At 37.0% G+C, this 20,957-nt stretch overlaps 1 protein-coding gene across 2 annotated transcripts in view; it reads left to right on the forward strand.

The window, feature by feature from the left end:
- The first annotated feature begins 9,448 nt into the window (after nucleotides 1-9,448).
- Nucleotides 9,449-20,957, forward strand: part of ANKRD13C (ankyrin repeat domain 13C) — an 81,004-nt gene continuing 69,495 nt past the window's right edge. Inside the window, exon 1 of one of the 2 annotated variants that reach the window (XM_007471643.1) lies at nucleotides 9,449-10,233. In XM_007471643.1, the coding sequence (XP_007471705.1) occupies nucleotides 9,789-10,233 (445 nt within the window). In that variant the 5' untranslated portion in view covers nucleotides 9,449-9,788. The remainder of the gene's footprint in view (nucleotides 10,234-20,957) is intronic. The other variant, XM_007471644.1, reaches the window with a different exon arrangement.

Below are 20,957 nucleotides of genomic sequence, written 5' to 3' on the forward strand. Positions count from 1 at the left end.
TTTAGCAGTAGGGGGTCCTCAATAATTATATGATCGCTTGACTTATTTTTCTTCTCTTGATATTGCCTCAAAGTGATCCAGATGATATTATTTTAGAAATTGCAGAAGTAGAATGTGAGGATAAGACTTAACTGAGAGCTGAAATTATAAAGTTTGAGAAGTGGAAATAAATAAAGAGAGTGCATTTGGAGTAAAAATGGCATTCTCTTGATACCTGTCTCACATACTGTTTTTCCCTGTGCCAACTGCTCCAGCCTCAATGCTTTCCCAATTTCCGCCTTTATTTTTCTATTACTGAGAATGGAGAAATCCTGAGGAGCAAAGACTCTATGAAGGATCTTAAAATCAGAATTGAAGGAAGAGTGCTGGTAAAATTTAGAGTGGTATCAAGAATACAGATAATAGGAGAGAGAAAACTCAAGAAGGCAAATCTGCATAGTAAAGGAAAGTTGTATTATTTTATTAAGGTAATAATGTATTGATTTTTTACATATGGGGTTAGGAGCTGTTAGTAAATCACAATTTTAGTTAGCACATGGACTTTAAAGGAAATGAAGGAAAAAGGCAGACTGAGCAGAAAACATAGGCAACAACAAAATTTGTATTAGATTCAATAAATGCAAGTGGTGAGTATCGATACCTAATACCTGCTGTATAATAGAACAATACCTACTATATTCATCAAATTTGAATGCAGAAATATAAAAAGCAATTTTCAGAAACATCACCTATGCTTAAGTGTCATTTGTAGAAGTTGATTAGTGCTTAGGATGTGCTAATCCTAAACAGCAAAAGAAGACCTAGTTTAGGTGACAGTTGATATTGAAACCAAACTTTGCAATATGAATGACAGAAGAGAACTTTATTCCAGGTAATTATTTCAATCTTCACGCTACGAAGTGGTAAAATTTTATGATTCTGTCTAAATACTGATTATAAATCAGAATTCATATTAAAAGTAAAATTATAGCATGCCTTAAGAATGTTAAATAAACCAGCTCATCATTAATTAATTAATTCCTACCACAAATATTTATTGAGGGCCCATTAATGGGGCAGGGGCTATGGATATTAGGGTAAATACAACATAGTCTATACTTTTAGAGTTTATGTTCTAATGGTATACCAATACAGAGAAGTAAGTCAGCAGTTACACTATTGTGCAAATAGATGATAAGTAATGGTGAAAGTACTCAGTGCTCTGGAAGTCCATAGAATGACCTAACCCAGACATGGATAAGGTGCCAGAGAAGTTTTGCTGAAGATACTGACAATTAATTTGAGACTTAATGGCAAGAAGAGGAGGGTGAAGCTGAGTTCTTGAGAGAGGAAATAGTGTGGACAAAGGCTTGGACATCTTTTGAGGAAAATTGTTCAGCATGACCAGACTGTTGTGTACAAGCTGGACAAGGTACAATTAGAGAGGTAAACAGGATCAGTGAACCCATGAAGGTGTTTGTAATCCATGTTCTGTTCTTTGGACTTCATCTAGAGGGCTGTTAAGCTTTTAAAAAGTTATTATAAATATTTGAGACACACAAAAAAGGATAGGAATATAAAAAAATCTATTTGCGCCACTAAGCTTAAGAAATGAAACATAAATCCCCTGAGAGAAAACTCCAAAAGGCAAAAATTTTAAAAAACATACTTAATAGGGCTTCCCTTGTGGCGCAGTGGTTAAGAATCCACCTGTCAATGCAGAGGACTTGGGCTCGAGCCCTGGTCCGGGAAGATCCCACATGCCGTGGAGCAACTAAGCCCGTGCGCCACAACTACTGAGCCTGCGCTCTAGAGCCTGCGAGCCACAACTACTGAGCCCGCGCACTTAGAGAAGCCACCTCAGTGAAAAGCCTGAGCACCGCAATGAAGAGTAGCCCCCGCTCACCGCAAGCAGAGAAAGCCCTCGCGCAGCAACGAAGACCCAATGCAGCCAAAAATAAATAAATAAAATAAATAAATTTAAAAAATAAATAAATTAAATTAAATTTTTAAAAACATACTTAATACAAGCACATACATGTTGGAATTTCCTTCTCTATCCCTAACTGATGACATTTCCCTGTTCATGTTCCATAGAAATCACTCTCTTGAATTTGGTGTTACTATTCCTGTACATTTAGTTTTATAGTTTAACTACATATGTAACTCTAAATAATACAAACAAATGGTTGAGAGGTTAGTAAGGTTGCCAGATAAAATACAAGTTGACCAGTTAAGTTTGAATTTCAGTTTAAAAAAATATTTTTTCAGTATAATTATGTCCCACATATTGAATGAATATTTGTAATACTTGCAGTATTGTCCCATGCAATATTTGGGACATACTTATACTAAAAATTATTTGTTTTTTTATCTGAAGTCCAAATTTAACTGGATGCCTTGTAATTTTTTTCGATAAATCTGGCAATCCAAGTGGTGAGAGGATGTGGGGTTCTGTGTATGTGTGCATGCAGGAGTGGGAACTGGGAGCCAGAGACAAAAGAGTTTGTGGATAGTTTCAAGTGCCAGTGGCCTAAAGCCAAGTTGGCCGGTGTAAAGTTGAGAGAAATAGTTCAATTTTAGAGCTGTATGGGAGATAGAAAAGTCAAGATTTAGTGACTGGTTGACTGTGTGAGTAAAGGAGAGGGAGGAGTTGAGAATAATAAAAGTGATGTACAGGTCTGGCTAGTGGGATTGCTGACAGAGATAAGTTCTATATTGGACATGTTGAATTAGATGTTCTCTTGAGGAATATTTAGTCTAATCAATATAGCACATAATTGGGTGTATCTTGGGGCAATTAAGTAATTTTAAATAAAGCAGAACTAGGAAGCCATGGACACTAGTACACTCACCCTGATCCATCTGCTCCATTTAATTTCTTACATATATACCTATCGTGTCTTAACCTCTTCTTTTACTAAAATTCCTATTCATATCTTTGTATCTCTTGCTCCAAGCCTCTGTTGGTGATCTAAAAATAATCTCATTTACATATGTTGCAATTTATCTTTTCCTTTTCATTTCATATTGACTTGCCTTCTCATTAAGGTCCTGGCATATTTCCACCCCCATCAAAAAAAAAAGTCTGTGTGCTTTATCTTTCTCAGAGGAATTGCTTCCTTCAGGAACTTCCACAGCTACTGGCTCTGGTTTCCTTGGCAACCCCTGCCTCTCTTATTCTTTCTGATTACTTAAGAGAAATCTGACTAAATCACTAATAATCACTGATCATAAATAGTAGAAGGAATTAAAAGTGCTCAGCATACCTTCTGAGAAAAGGAGTAGGTAAATTTGGAGGAAATAAAAATACCGAGACCTAGGGAGATGGATATAAAACGTGTGAAGGTATTGATTTACAAAATTTGTTATTTTCCTTTGTCAGTGCACTGTTTGGAGTGTTGTCAGGGTTGATGAAGACAATACCTCATTAGCTAGGCAGCTGTATCATCTATCCAAGCAAAATTCTCCTAGGCCTATCTCAACAAATATGGAGTGTAGGAAATCATATTCTAGATTATTGTGAAAGTATGAAATACAAAGCTTGAGAGAAGGAGAATAAAAGATGTAGACTAAACTTGCTCTAATGTTTACGTTAGAAACATATTGGTATACAACATAAAGAGGATTGCATAAGATTAGTAACTACCAATCTTCTATTAATTAATTAATTAATTTGGCTGCATTGGGTCTTTGTTGCTGCACGCAGGCTTTCTCTAGTTGTGACAGCAGGGGCTATTCTTGTTGCGGTGTGCGGGCTTCTCATTGTGGTGGCTTCTCTTGTTGCGGAGCGAGGGCTCTAGGCCTGCTGGCTTTACTAGCTGCAGCACGCGGGCTCAGTACTTGAGGTGCATGAGCTCTAGGGCATGTGGGCTTCAGTAGTTGTGGCATGTGGGCTCAGTATTTGTGGCACATGGGCTTAGTTGCTCCGCAGCATGTGGGATCTTCCCAGACCTGGGATCGAACCCATGTCCCCTGCATTGGCAGGCAGATTCTTAACCTTTGCGTCACCAGGGAAGTCCATAACTACCAATCTTAGTCTGTTGAAGCATTCATAAATTATAACAGTGGGATTTTATTATTTTATACAGTACATTCCATATTTCATATTGTGATACTACTGCTTTTATTAAATAAAGACACCAGGATGGGGATTAGGTGTTTGTATAAAGCTAATACAGGTACATACATTTCCCCTAAAATTCAGAAATATTCATTCTTAGAACCACGCTTAATCCTCCAGTTATTGTTGGGTGATAGTGAACAGTAAGGCATCTAACAAAATTTTCATTAGAAAAAGTTGGGACTCCAATTATCAGAAAGTACTTCCTCCTGCTATTGAAGGCAAATTGATCATTATTTGGATTCTTAGCCATACCAAGAGGGAAATTAAGAAGTGCTAGTCTGTAAGACCAGAGTAAATATAGTATATTGAAAAGTTGAGTTATATAGTTGAGTTGTTGGATTGAATTCTATCTCTGTAACATTTGAATAAAACGTAAATATGTTGTTTGATGGTGAAGTTATTCACTCATTACTTGATACAATTGATAACCAACATATTTCATCATATTTAGTCTTGACACTGTGATAACAGGCCAGTTCTTCCCCCACCACCCCCCACAAGGAAAATCTCACTTTAAGTCATTGGATGTAGTTCTTTTCATGGCTGCTCTTGCGTTTGTCTTCCCGTTGTCTTTCCCACCTCATTCTTATTATGAAATAGTTTTGCAGTTTGGAGTGCTTGGGCCCACCCCACCCTGCTCAGAGATGAGTTGTGATTGGGCAAACTTGATAAGGGTAATCTCTTCCGCCACAGGGATTGGTTCAGGTAGCCCAGGCCTGAGCCAATCAACACTCTCCCAGACGCCGAGATTGGACAGGATCATCTTATGAATGTCGAGCAGCAGACTTGTGGGGTCTTGGGCCCTCCTTCTGGACCTGAAGGAGGAAGCTCCAGGCCCCTGTTACTGCTGGCAGCCATCTTGTATCCTTGAGAGAAGCTGGCCTTTGGAGAATGTTCCGAACAGGGAGAAGGGGCTCTGAGTCACAGAGAAACTGACATGCGGTTTGGAGGAGCCCCTCTTGAAGACGTATCTCTGTACCGTTCTGTATGTAAGTCAATAAATCCCTTTAATTTAAGACCGTTTCCGTTGAATTTACTGTTATTTGTTAAAAAAAAATCCAAAGTGATATATATTTACTCTTGGGCCTCACTTAAGAATCCAAGAAACTAGTAGTCAGCTAAAGTAGAGTCAGATTGGGATTATTTAGTAATTTTACTTAACGTCTCATCACTTAGTTTACAGTTCTCTTGGTACATTTTAGATACTTTGGGGTTTTATGTTATGAATGATCGATTCAACAACTGTTTATTATTAATATTAAGCATTCACTATTTCACTCTGTAAGGCACTGTGCATACAACAGGGATAAACATAGTTTCAGTACTGAGAAATCTCAAAGAACTAGTTGAAGAGGTGGACAAGAATATCAAAGAGGCATTCAAAAGTTAAAATCAGAAAAGCCAAATCAGAAAGATTTGGGAAAGAAAGGGAAATCAGAAGAAGGCAAAGAAGGGCCACATATTCAGAATGGTGGGGTGTTGGAGAGGAGACAAGGAGAGGGAAGGGCAGGTGTCAATAGAGACTCCTAAGAAGGGGTTACTAACTTCTGTTTTTGTGCCGTGGACCTCTTTGGCAGTATGGTGAAGTCTAGGAACCCATTTTCAGAACAATGTTTTTAAGTGTGTAAAACACTTTGGATTATGAAGGAAATTTAGAGTATTGAAATAGCTATCAAAATACTTGAAAAAACAAATTTGTGATATAGCAGTATATGTGCTTCTTTATTAACTCATAGAAGAACAAGATTTATCAGTGAGCATAATTATTAACATAATTTTGAGGTAGTGATGAATTTAAATGATATTTTGAGTTATCTGCAGCAACTGTAATGTGATATAAAAATATCTGTGGTTTCTTTTGGTTGCAGAGGCACAGGTACCTCTAATATTATTGTGGTTTGTGGTCTACATTCATAATAGAAGGATGTGCTAAATTTTATTTAGTGATTTCATTCAATGTAATTTCCTGGACCTCTGAATTCTATGCCAAGTTAAAAAAAAAAACCCTGTGTGAAGAAGAGATAAAATTTGAACTAATTCTTAATAGATTGAATGAGGTACCTAGGTAAGTGAAATAGAAATGAATTCAGGATGTACGGAATCACATATACAAAGGCATGGTGGCATGAGAGCGGATAAGGGACTGTCAGCAGATTGCTTTGGTTAGAGTGAAGAATGAATCTGGCATTGTGCAAGGAGGTTAAGCTGGAAAGATTGGCAAAATCTCATATCCTTGGGGTATTGGTTGGTTGTACATTATAGTATTAAATGTGATTCTGTCTTTAATGTGTTTGGAATCCTTTGCAAACTCTCTACTGCCTAGCATATATAACCCAAGTTTCATACAGTTGCTCCTGTAATCAAGTCCCAGCTTTCCTTTCTAGTCTCATTTACCACCACTTTTCCTGCCACATACCATGCTCTGATAATTCTCAAATATCATGCTATATTTATACATACTATTCTTCTTATCTCTATTCATCATTTGGATGATCACTTCCTGTGCCTCAGTTGCCTTATCTGTAAAATAGGGACAGAAAGTACCTCATAGAATTGTTGTGGGGATTAAATCAAATAGTTATTGAAATTTGCTTGGAACAATGCCTAACACGTGGTAAGCTCTCAATAAATTATAGCTATTATTATTATTGTAATTTTTATTCTTACCTATAGTATCTTTTTCCCCTTGCCCAATTGGCCAACTCCTATACATTCTTTAAAACCCACTCTGGACATTACCTCCTCCAGAAAGATTTTCTGATCACCCAACTTTCATTTCCTCCAGATAGAATTAATAACCTCCTCTTCTGTAGTATATCAGGATCTCATATAATTTCAATTCTTGTATTTTCCACAATGTACTATAAACTTATATTTCTATATCATTTTTCCCTATTATACTGTGGAGCTCCCAAAAGTAAGGGCTGAATATTATTTTTGATGTTTGTAGTCTTTGATTTTACTGAGGGGACCCTTAGGAGTTTCCACATCTGTCCATGGGTGGCAGCCACTAATAAGCTACTTTTAAATTCTAAATCCAGTGGTAACACAGATATAATGGTAGACAATTTGGTATAAGTTTTTTTTTTTTTTTTTATCAATAGGATTCTGGCCACTCTTGCTGTACACATCCTTTATATATTGGTGTTTTCAAGGTTTTGTTCTAGACTGGACCTTAATTTCTCACTTTACACAATCTTCCTTGGGGAACTCAATGACTTCTGTGGCATCAATTACTGTGTAATGATAATTTCTGAATCTTAACCCAGATTTCTGTTTCCTAAGGTTCATTTCCAAATACCAAAATATTTGCCATCTAACTCCTTATGGGTGAGCAACACGAACATTCAATTCAATATGCTAAAACTGAACTCAGCTTTTTCTAAACTCTTAAACCTTCTCCAGCCTAACTCTTACTAACTTGGTTTATACTCTCATAATCTCTCACCTCCTGAATCGCATACTTCTTCTAAAAATTAATTTATTATTTTTTCTGATTAATAAAAAGGAATACTTTCTCTTTGTAAAAAGAAATTCAAGCAATGAAGGGAATATGTGATTTAGCAATCTTATCTTCCAGAGTGAACCACTGTTCCCCCTGTGTGACGTATATTCTACCAGACTTTTACATGCATATTTTTACACACATTTTTATTTGATTTATGCAGGAGTCTCTCCGTTTCCTTGTCTCTATAGTAGCCCCCTTGTAATCTATTCTGGATACATACTTTTCTAAAGTATGGGTGACTGGGTGACTTTTCTAAAAGGCAAATCGCATCATGCTATTCCCCTGTTTTGATTTTGTTCTTTTTTGCTGTGTGTGTGTGTGTGTGTGTGTGTGTGTGTGTGTGTGTTTACTATTCTCCTGTTTAACATCCCTAAGAGGCTATCCATTTCTTGTAGGATAATGTCGAAACTTTTGAGATAACATACAAAATCCTACACGATCTGGCCCCTTCCTATTTCTCTAGCCCTGGAGTTGCACTTGACTGTGCTACATTCCACCTTTGATGCATTGGGAAGTTTTTCCAGCTGTCAAATGAAGATTGAAAATAATACTTATCACAAGGAAATAGCATATAAAGTGCTGAGCCTACCACCTGTTTCAGAGGCTATTGTGGAAGAAGAAAATGTTTTTGTACATAGGTGTCCAGTCCCTCTTGCTTTCTGAGTAGGAGGACCTTTGAGGTGCAGATTGCCCATGCAATGCTTGAACAGAATTGGAACACCTCCCCACCCCCAGCCCCTGGCCTCCCCGCCTCCCAGACACACACACACAAGAAAGAAAAGGAAGAAGGGAAGAATGACATTAATTTGAATAGATTTGAAAGACGATGGGAGGTGAAACCTGAGTAGCTGGGAAGGATGAAGAGAGGACAGTTCCCACAGGAGTTTTTATTTGGAGGGGTGGTGTTATGGAGGTAGTGATAAAGTTGGTTTAAGAAAGAAGAGTTTTGAGAGAAGCAGCTGTCAGAGTAAATGGGACTTAGGAGAGATAAACAGGTTAATATCTTTCGGACATTGCTAACTCCTCTGCCCTCCAGTTCCCAACAGCTTTAGTTATTTTGTCAAGATCAGATTTATGTTCTTCAGAATTTGACGCTAGGTCGAGGCTGGCCATGAACTAGTCCAGCGATATTCCGGTTACACAATTATTGTTTGCCATCCTTCAGGGTCCATTCCGCATGCTTTAACTCTGACGCCTGCCCGAAATTCATTCATCCGACAAATATTTGAATGACCTCCCCTCTCCCAGTCTGCTGAATAGCCTGTTATCCAGGGTCAGTCCCTAAACTTATGTGGTGGCTTTTCTGACACTCCAACACTAAAATTTGCCTCCCCCCCCCCCTTTTTTTCGTGCAACCCAGCACTCCGCATCCACTTCATTCGCAGTTACATTTTGTACTCAATTGCTTGACTATCTTTCCTCCTCTAACGAGCACCTTGGAGCCAGGAGTGGTGTTTTATAAATCTACTAGCAGAGTGTACGGCACGAAGTAGATGCTTAGCGAAAGTTTATTGAATGAGTGTCCTGTGAATTTCAGTGACATCATATCCTGTGTGCCTTGGCGTCAGTCAGCACTCCTGAGGGAGGCCCAGAGGTCGCAGGGTTTGTCATTGTTTATAACGTGCATCGAATATCTCAAACGCAGGCTAAGGTTTCAGACGGCCCACAAGAAGCGCGGCCATCAGGACGCTGGATCCCGGTCTTTTAGTTCAGAGACTCCAGCTTGGGGCGGGAACCCACTGCCTGGGAAGAGCCGGCATTCTGCAACCCTGGGAACAGAACCGGCGAGGGAGGGAGCAGGCAGCTCACTTATCGCGGTGTTTCCTCCCTCCTCCCTCCCAGGGGAGTTCTCGCGAGAGAAGCCAGGGGAAGATGGCCGTCCCCTGTTTTTCGGTGTGAGGCAGTGGCGGCGGCTGCGGCGGTGGGGACGGGGATTCTGGTGTCGTGGGCACCTGAACTCTAGCTCCCCCCAGCGAGCGCGCGTCCCTTCGTGCCTAGGCGAGAGCCGGCTCTTCTTCCTCCGGGAGATGCGTTTGTCCCGGGCTCGGGGGCGCTCTGGGAGTTCATGCTGCGCTGGAGTATCCTGGCCACCGCTCTAATCGCCTTGTGCGGCCGCAGCGCAAGCTTCGTCGCCAGGGGTGAACCTCCTGGATCCCCTCTCTGCCCCTGGCGGCGATGACCGGGGAGAAGATCCGCTCATTGCGGAGGGACCACAAGCCCAGCAAAGAAGAGGGGGACCTGCTGGAGCCCGGGGATGAGGAAGCGGCGGCTGCCCTCGGCGGCACCTTTACCGGAGGCAGGATTGGCACAGGCAGCAGCAGCAAGGGCGGTAGAGCCTGTCATAAGATCTTCAGTAACCATCACCACCGGCTACAGCTGAAGACAGCTCCGGCCTCCTCCAATCCCCCCGGCGCCCCGGCCCTGCCGCTGCACAATTCCTCCGTGACTACCACCTCCCAGTCCCCGGCTCTTTTAGCGGGCACCAACCCCGTTGCTGTCGTCGCAGGTGGAGGCAGTTGCCCCGCACACTACCCGGTGCACGAGTGCGTCTTCAAGGGGGATGTGAGGAGACTGTCCTCTCTCATCCGCACGCACAATATCGGGCAGAAAGATAATCACGGTGAGGAGTGCTCGCCCCTGTCCACCTCTCCTTCCCAGAGCCTAGGTTGTGCCTCCCCAGGCCTCTGAAATCCTAACAGACCCTTCTTTCCTCTCTTTTGCCCACCATTCCAAGCCAAATGCCCGTAAATCTTGTAATAGCATGCCAGTGGTTTCGGGATTGGTTCTTGTGGGTGCGAAGGAATGTTTCTTCCTTGGCTACTTCAAATTCTTAGAAGCTGTTTTGTTTATGTTTGAGACAGGGCTTCAGTGTGTTGATTCTTGATCATAAGAAATTTTAGATTGCCTCGCATCCAACCTGGTCATCATCCATTGTTTATTGAACTGTATCTTTTCTTCTTTAACCCCCCTACCCCCTTGGGATCTTGAATTTTGAACATATAAATCTCCCAACTCCCTTCATTGCCCAGGTACAAATCCCCAACCTGACTGCAACTGGTTGTGATTTCTACGTGCCATCAGGTTGTCTGTTTCTTTTCTTTCTTTTTTCTTCTACTTTTAGGAAGCTTAGTTTGGTACAAAGTGTTTACACTTTGCAAATGCTTTGATTTCTGAAAGCCACAGTACAAATTTGTTGGCATTTGATACCTAGAGCATGTAAAATGACTTCTGAGTGGCTAAGATTTTGTTGAAGTAGAGCTTAGAGTTTTTTGCTTGTTTTAGATAGATAATTGCTAATAGTAATGTTTTATCTTGATGATCTGTGACTAGAAATAGTACTATGATTTTTCATAGTAGCCTCATCATATCCTACATGACAACATATAGTGTCATTTGTTATTCAAGGACTGTATTTCTACTTTTTGCTTTAATTTATTAGCTGAATATTTTTCTGTTTCTTCTAAAAACAATGTGACTGAGTTGACATTTAAGCCACAGTAAATTAATGAAAACTATTGTCAACACTGATATTTTCAACATTTGATAGGCCGTTTTAAACTGGGTAGTTGGCAAATATTTTTAGTAGCTCGGCTTTTAACTGAATGTGAGTATTGTATACATTCAGTTAGAACACACTCAACTCTGCTCAAAATAGTGCAACACATTAATGAAATACTTGCCTGTGGAATAACCTCCCTTAATTCTGTTGGACTCTAGGCTTCTTATGTACAATTAGGGCAAAAATTGACATTAAAAAAAAAAAGTAAGATTTCTGTTGGTTGTATAATTCTCTAACAACTGCATTTGTATTCTGAATTTACAATATTGTAAGAATTACTACCTCTCATTTATCAAAAATCAAATCCCCCAGAGTGTTCCTAAAAGCTGCACCCAGTTTTTCATTCCTACATTTAATTTACTTAATTACTTTACTGTTGTTGCAACGACATAATATTGTTCGTTGATGGTAATTATATTCTAACCCTTTGGGAAACAGTTTTTAGTGGGAGATCTGTTGTAGCTTCGGGTTGTTTAGTTATTAGGACATTTTTCAGATTTGGTCTTCATAGTAGCTATATATATATATATATATATATATATATATATATATAGTTTATCTTATGGCCATTGCCTTTAAAATATAGAGTTCCATTACATTGAAATGTACCTGAAAACAGATAAAACTTTGTTTTTGAGAGTTGATTCCCTTTGAAAGAAGAAAGAGGTGACTGTGACTGACAAAGTATGATAGTATATTATGTTAGAACTGATTTTCTTGACTGATCACAGAAGGTACTGAATTGCAGGATTATTGGGCTTGCATATGTCATCTAACATTTACGAGTTGGTTTGTTAAAGTACAAATTCTGTTCAAAGTAATTAGAATCCTGAATACCCTTGAACTCTTCCTTAGCCCACTGAAATTCTCTTTCTAAGTCGTCTTGATATACTAAATGCTTGCATTGTACTTAGCTGCCCTTACATTGTTGATTTTATTTTTTTTTATTGACGTATAGTTGACTTACAATGTTTCAGGTGCACAGCAAAGCGATTCAGTTTTTTGTATATATGTATTTTAGATTTTTTCAGATTCTTTTCCATTATAGGTTATTGCAAGATATTGAGTATAGTTCCCTGTGCTATACAGTAGGTCCTTGTTGTTTATCTGTTTTATATATAGTAGTGTGTATCTGTTAATCCCAAATTCCCAATTTATTACCCCCCCCTTTCCCCTTTGGTAATCATAAATTTGTTTTTTATGTCTGAGTCTTTCTGTTTTGAAAATAAGTTCATTTGTATCATTTTTTCAGATTTCACATATAAGTGATATCATAAGATATTTGTCTTTCTCCGATTTACGTAGTCTGATAATCTAGGTCAATCCATATTGCTGCAAATGGCAATTATTTCATTCTTTTTTATGGCTGAGTAGTATTCCATTGTCTATATATACCACATCTTCTTTATCCATTCATCTATCCATGAACATTTAAATTACTTCCATGTCTTGGCTATTGTAAATTGTGCTGTTATGAACATTGGTGTGCATGTATCTTTTCGAATTAGAGTTTTCATCTTTTCTAGATAAATGCCCAGGAGTGGGATTGATGGATCATATGGTAACTCTATCTTTAGTTTTTTAAGGAACATCCATACAGTTCTTAAAGGCTGCACCAGGTTACATTCTGTTACATTGTTGATATTTTTGATGAATGTAACCAATGGTTCACATACCTGTGGAAAATGTAATTGTTTTGCCTGCAATTTACATTCTCATCTCCTGCAGTGAAGACTCCTAAGGAAGAGTAGCTTCTATTTAATGTGCTACTTCTTTAATCTCCTTTTCCCCTGTAGCTGCATAATTTCCCTGCTATATTACATTATTTTTACTCATGAAATTTTACTAACCTGGATACTTTAGTCTTTTTAGATTATTTTTCCTTTCAAATTACAAAAGATAAATGTGTTTTGAGTCACCCAACAAAAACAAGCTCTTTGTTATATTTGGATAGTTATAGCATGATGAGTACATAGCAGAATCATACACTCATACAGGTGCATAGCAGAGCCATACAATTATATCACATCATTTAACATAGTTAGTTTTATATTCACTAGATGTTCCTTCCATAATGTAATGACGATGATCATCATCATCACAGATAATAGTTTATTAAATACATCAACGCTATGCTAAGTGTTTACATACATTATTACATTTAATTCTCACAGTAACCCTGCTATAAAGGGTAGCTTTATCCTTGTTTTAAAGGTGAGGAAAGTGAAGCCTGGAGAGGCAAGGAAACTTTGCCAAAGTTGCATACTTAGTAAATAAGCTCCAAAGCTGGAAACTGAACTAACAGCAGGAACTCCAAAGCACATGATCAGCCTGTTTGTAAATATTTCTGTTGATCAGGATGCACTATTTTGCAAAGAAGTCAATTTTAATAATGTGTATGTGGCAATTTATGGCAAAGTTCTTTAATATATATTTCTCATTTAGTACTTGTAGAGAGAGAATGCCACTGAACAGCTCACAGAGATTTTCTGTAGAGCCCAAATCTCTCACTGTTGTTATGTTTCTTTTTATGTAATGGCACGGATGAATAGGCTACTTTGTCCACATGATAGCCCTTTAGGTATTTGACAAGCAAGAGCTATCATGTTCTCCTTATCTTCAGGTTAAACATTCCTAACTTCCGTATCCATTCTTCATATGACATGGTTTATAAAGTGCTAAGAATGGTCCCTGAAACACAGTAAATGCTATAGAAGTGTATTAAAAAAGTAAATGAAAATCTTAGTCATCTTCTTTTAGTGAAACTCTGGTTTGTTAGTTCTTTCCTTTGAGGATGGTGCCCAGAACTAGCCTTAGTGTTGAAGCTATAGTAGCCTCATCAGCAAAGACAGAGACTATATTTATTGCTCTAAGGAATACACATTTAGTAATGTATATTAGTAAAGAGCATACATTAAATAATATAGTACAAGAGTATGTGGATTTTTTAATACTGTTTATTCTCAAGTAATTGGCTGTCTTTCTGTTCTGTCCTTTCTTGTCTTTTTTTTTTTTAACCTCAAAACAGGACTTTACATTTATTAATTTTTATCTTGTTAGTCTTGATCCTTTATTCTACCTACCTGGAAAGCTTATTGAATCCTAATTTGGTCACTATTTAGCTCACTGTTCATTAGCTCTTTGAGTTTGCAGTGATCTCTGAATTGAAAAACTTTTTTGGTGTGTGTGTATGTATGTGTATTTACAAATTATTGTCAAATTGAGTAAGAGCAAGGATAGAGCTTTTTCTTTTATGGAAAAAGGTTAGTTGAGTTTGAATTGCTTTTTCTAAGCCATCAATTATATTAAGGAATATTGTATTTGGATCCAAGCATATCTCTTGAAATATAAGTTAAATACAGTAACAGCCATAATATCATATGTATACTGTGTTCAAATATGCCAATGATTTTGACACATGGTATATTTAATAACAGCTCTTCTCGGGTGGGGAAAAAGATACATTAAGTGTACAAAAATTACTTAAACCTTATATCATTAGTATATCTTTAGTTATATACCCCCTTTTTTTTTTTAGTATAGGATTAAAGTTTAAGTCTAGGCTTTTTTTCACATTGAGTGTGAAGATTTTTCTGAATCCTTTTTTGCCATTGGTAGTTAAACAAAGCATCATGGTAACATGCTATTTTTTTTTATAGTTGATGCTAATGATTTTTACTTCTTCCCCTTTAGAACTGAGAATGCTTATGAAGTTTATAGAAGACTTTCTTGATTTTGACTGCATCCTATTTGTTAAACTTGTAATTTTGTTTTTTCCCTTGAGTCAAATATCTTTGGAAGTTAAGCACCTTATCTTGGACATTAGTCAGAAGCTTTTAGGGGCCAGAGTGACAAAAGTCCTTGATATATGAATTGCTCAAACCAGCCTTTCCTAGATGTGAAAAATTTCTCATCTATTCTGAGAGGTTTGGCAGTTTCTACTGCCTTTAATTACATCGTCTGGCATGTGACAAGCCATCTTCTCTATACACAGTTAATTTTCTTTTTTACTGAATTGTAGTGTAATCTTCTTGAAGCTATTTTACATAGTGATTAGAGATTTCAAATTTAAAATAAAAGTCAGTTTGAGAATATTCCTGCCAATGCAGGTAACTCAATGAAGTGATAAAGAAATGGTTAACTTGTGTCTGGTGGCTGACAGATTTCTTCAGACAGAGATTTTAAAACATCTTACGTTCAGAAAATTTTAAAATGTACATTTGAGAATGGAGGCGATAGGAAATCTTTTTGGTGCCCATACAATATGTTTATTTTGGCTTATTCTATATGAATTGATCTTTCTTTTGATATCATTTTATCTGCTTCGTTTTTGTCCCTAACATTCATGATGGGTGATACAAGAGAATAAAGCACAATATGTCTGTTTGAGAAAAGGCGACTATAAAGGTAAACTTTGCATGGAAAAAAAAATCTTGAAGTCTTAGGTGAACAATTTTAGTCAAGAGGCACATCTTTAAAAGAACACTAGTAGTTTTGTATCTGTCCTCCTTGTGTTTTGTAGTCTTTTCTGAATTTTGTTTTTGGAAGGCATACCTCATTTTCCCTTAGGAAAAAAAGTGGTTTCTGGAGGCCCAAGATAATCCATTAAAGTTTTATGCACTGTCACTGGGTATGAGGGTGATTTGTCTGTGAAATCTGTCACTCCACTGATCCTGTGGGGTTGATTCAGTTGATCTCCATGACTGTATGAATAGAACCTTCTTCCTTTCACCTTTTCCTGCATGTGCATCTCCAACAGAATAGGACTGTCCTGGTGTTAAATGACTTTCCTGATGCCATCATCATTAGCACTATAGAACGTGAACTGCTACTTGAAATTGTGATATGAACACATCTGCAGAGCTACCTCCGAAGAGCTGCCTTCATTGAACCACAGTAGAAGTAGGAAGTCTGACCTTCAAACTTTGGCAAAAAAGGAAGCAGAAATGAGCAATTACTGATGATATTGTGTCCTGGGCATCGGCAATGAGGCAGAATTCTGGAGGACTTACTGGAGAACTGAATATGTCTGTCCCAAGTTAATGGCATTCATAAGTCATAGAAATCTAAATGAAGAGTACAAGGTAATTGTCAGGATGCTTTGTGTTCTAGAAAAGGAGTGTAGATTCTCAAAAATTGGATAGGGGCTGGAAAGACAAACAGTATATTCTTGTTCATATACCATTTATTTTACTGGGGACCAGTAGAAGATCAGTTTTAGAGCAAGACAGAAGCATGTCAAATGAGGGTAGGAAAAAAGGGAAAAGGTCTCTTTTCTAACTGTTTAAAGATTATGAATGGTGTTAGTTATCAGGATATGTGAGGTTTAACTGTGTGGTTGCATTTCATCTGTTCTTAAGCCTGTTAGTCTTGTTGATATCCCAAAGATCATCTGTAAAACTAGAAGGCTTTTTCTATATATGGAATCAGATCTGAATTTGAGACCATGCTTCTCTACAAACTGGTTTTTATGTAATTATACTATTTATTTAACTGCTGAAATAAGTCGATATAATAATATCTATCTCTTGGGGCATTATAGTCTTAAATGGGAGACCACACTTGAAAATATTTTAATGATGAAGGCTCATATCATAGTAATATCCATTAATATCAATATCTTGCTCTACTTTTGCTGTGACGTGCCTTTCAGTAGAGGACATTCTAGTTTTTGAGGTTTAGTTAGGACTTCATTCAATTGAGGTTTTATCTGATTCTTGAATTTATACTGCCTATCAGTTTGCTAAAAGGTTTATTTGACTCTCCTGTCAGTCATCTTTCGTCTACTACTTGGTTCAGAACATTTGGATTCTTGACTGTAGATATCTGTCAGGTGTGTTAATTTATCCTCTCTTAATCAGCACTGCGCTGACTTCTGTAAAGCCACCTGTGCTGTGTTGCATATCCTCTTGGATATTGGTCGGCTTTCATAGAGAATCGTGTGGACACCTGCATTGTCCTGAGGTAAAATGCTTTTTGGAGAGTAAAAAAAGATTTTAACACTATTCTAATGGTTCTTCATAGTTTTTTTCCTCCTTTTTTTGTTCATTCATTCCTTCACTTAACAGATATATACTGAACTCCTGATATGTGATAAACAGTGTTTTAGGTGCTGGGGTTACAGCAGTGAACAAAATGAACAAAGTCGTCCCTGCTGTCAGGGAGCTTACATTCTAATGGGGAAAGATAAATAATAAACGAACTAATAAAAATATGGTAAACGGAATATGGCAGAAAAGAGTTTTAGGCAGAGAATTGCAAACACAAAGGTACCATGTTTAAAGAGTAGTGTGGCTGGAACAGGCAGAGAGTGGTAGGATATGGGAGATTTTGAGACAGGGGTGTAAACATATAGAACTTTTGTAGGCCATTGTTAAGGATTTTGGCTTTTACTTTGAGTAACATAGGAAGCTATTTGAGGGTTTTGAATAGCCAGGTAACATGATCTGATTTTAAAAGGCTCTTTCTGGCTACTGTATGAGGCAGAAAAGAAACTTCGGTGGGGGGCATGGGTCAATTTAACATGCTATTATTATAAGTGGGGGTAACTGGAAATAATGAGAAGGTAGAGCTGGTTAGGAGTCGATGATAGATTGAAAGTAATATGTGTGTGTGTGTTTTAGTACTATAGTACCATTTATGAGAGAAAGCACAAAAATTCTCCCTTTTTATTGCTTGCTTGGATGATACTTGAAGATGTCTGTGGAAGCTGGAGCTGTGTTGGTTCTAGGACTTGTAATTTCCTGCTTTGCTCCCTCGTTAGGGGGCACATGAAGTCAAAACTATTTTTGTAATAACCCAAAGTCATTGTTTGCCTTTTTCACAGCGCTGACATTTTCACTGATAGTACAAAAGCAGTGGTGGGTAAAATTGTTGGAACATTAGCATGAATCAAGGCACCAAACTGCTAGTAGTCATTGTATTATTCACTGCCGTGTACTTGAAGTAGGGAAAAAAAAAAGCCAATTTCACAATGTCTTTGATGAAGGTGTAGAAATTGTTAATTTTTAAAGTCTTAATCTTGAGTACATACTCTTTTATTCTTTGTGACATAATGTGAATTATGCATAATGCTTTTCTGCTGCATACTGAAGAGAAAAAAAGGGAGAACATTTGTGCAGTTGAATTGTAAGCCAAACTAGCTGCTTTTGTCATGGAACACCATTTTTACTTGAAAGAACAGCTTACACACAAACTATGGTTATCACAATTTGGATATTTGGCATATATTTTCTGGAAATTGGATGAAGTGAACCTGTGACCTCAAGGAAAACCATTGACAGTATTTGTTGCCAATTAAAAAATTCAAGCTTTGAAATGAAATTTAGAATTTGGAAAACTTGTCTCTGTCACTGTAAGCTTGACAGCTTCCTAGTATTTAAAGACTGTTCTGGTCAGATTGGTGATATTACTAAATGTGATTTAAAAATTTTTGTATACTGAAATGTGTTGACATTTGGAAGATCTGCATAACTCAGTAAATCAGTATTTTTTAGACTGATCAATGCCTGATGTTACAAAACCATGCATCAGTAAAAGATCCATTCAAAGTGTAAGAGAAACCAATGAATTTCATGTACCACAGTACAAAAAATTTATTGATACGGTTTGAGATCTCACATGGCAACAAACCTTAAAGAACCACTTACTAAGTTTTGGTGTAGTATCAAAGAATACCCCCAATTATTTGGAAAGGCTGTTAAAATACTCCTCTTTTTTTTCAAGTGCATATCGTCTGAATCTGGATTTTCTTCATATACTTCACAACAGCATTTACACCTGACTGAATGCAGAACCAGTTATAAAAACCCAGCTGTCTTCTATTAGACCAGACATTAAATTAAATTTGTTTTTATTTTTAATTAAAGAATTTAAAATAGTACCACTCTTGTCATTCTTTTTGTTTTGTTTTGGAAAATTGCAATTTTTTTCATAAAAAATTATATTAACATGTAATGGTTTTATTGTAATTTTAAAATTAACAAGGAAAATTTTTAAAAAAATTTAATTTCTAACGTAAATATCAATTCATATAAGAGATTTTTGGGATCTTCAATAATTCTTAAGAGTATAATGGGGTCTTGAAGCCAGAAAGTTTGAAATCTGTTGGTATAGTAAAAAGAATACTGATTTTAGAGTCATGACTCCCACAATTTCTGGATATGTAATTTTAGGAAATTACTTAACCATTTTTAGATGTATTTTTCTTATGACAGGTGAAATAGGAATAATCTTTGTCTCACAGGGTTAGGGAGCAAATTAAATAAGGTATCTAAAGTATACAGCATAGTGCTGGGCACATAGTATGTAATATATGCCCTGTAAATGCCAGCCATTTGGTTGATAATTTGCATACTTTAAGACTATAGTGGTTTTAATATTACTGGAATGTTTTTTACTCATTTAACGAAACAGAGTTCAGTTTTGTTTACCAAGTTAGAACCAAGGCATCCAATTTCAGATTTAAAAGTATATTTTGAAAATGGAGAAAGTTATTTTAGTGTCCTTTGTGTAACAAATTAGTTTAAGCAGTAGGTTGAGGACTTAGAAAACTGAGGGGATAGTAGGTGAAGGGTCAAACTAGGATACTTGAACACTTAGTTTCATGATACATTTAGTCAGTAAAGTAAATGTGGTATTGGGTAGGTAATGATGTTGATGAAGATTATTTTGCATTTAAAATATTGAAATCATAGCATGACATTTGGCATCCTTGATTGTAAGTAGTATGTATTTCTGATTATGTTCTTACCTTAAAGTGAGAGGGACTGGATCGTTGAACTCAAAGTCATTTCTAGTTCATAAATCTTTTGAAATCGTGATTAATTTGGACTTGTAATGGCAAGTTTCTTTTGTAACTTAAGTAGGTGCTGAGGCTTTTACCTTTTCATCTATATGTTCTTGGAGGGTTTAAGAAAACAAAGAGTACTTATCTAGGTGCATAAATGCCTTGATTTCTTCACCTGTATGCTCTAGAGTGTAAGTTTTTGAATAGTTACTATGTTCACATGCTACAAAAGTATAAAAAGATATAAAAGGATATGATGTAAAAATAAAATTTCTCTCCCACCTGTCTTTATCCACCCAGTTATCCTCTTTGACAGCAGCTTGTGTTATCAGTTCCTTGTTTTCTTTTTCTGCTACCATTTAGAACATGGTACTTTTTTTTTCTCCTGAAAGATAGGGAAGTGAAGAAAGAACTGTTACAACCTTTCCTACTATTAGGACAAAAATGGATATTCAGAAATTTATATGTTTGATTTTAAATGTCTTTCTCTTTTCTTATTTTTAAATTTATATCTCCAGCCTCGACTTCTCCTTGGAGTTCCAGATTTTATAATTATCTCCACTTGGGAATCTCAGAGATATTTCAAAATTTATTTGTCCAAAATGGAGTTATCATTTTCCACTTCCCACTTGGCCATCTAGTAAATCACATCATTTAGCTATCCAGTTCTCAAGTGTCAATCACTGGGATCATTCTTTGTCTTACCCCCTCTTTTTACCCATACATGTCTAATTTACAAGTTATTTTGAATCAGTCTACTTTCTGTCTCCACTGCTACCACTTTGAGACCAACCAATTTTTATTATCTTTTCCCTGGAATACTGCACCAGACTCATAACTAGTCTCCCTATGTGCCCTTCCATTCCATTCTCTGTATGTTAAGAATAGTGATCTTAAAATGTAATTTGTATCATGTCATGTCCCTACTCGAGGTCCTTTAATGCCTTCTCCACTTAAAAGTAAGTTCATATTTTTTACCATATGTTATAGAACCTTG

Source organism: Lipotes vexillifer, unplaced genomic scaffold (genome assembly GCF_000442215.2).
Source record: "Lipotes vexillifer unplaced genomic scaffold, Lipotes_vexillifer_v1.1 scaffold461, whole genome shotgun sequence".
NCBI classification, from domain to species: domain Eukaryota; kingdom Metazoa; phylum Chordata; class Mammalia; order Artiodactyla; family Lipotidae; genus Lipotes; species Lipotes vexillifer.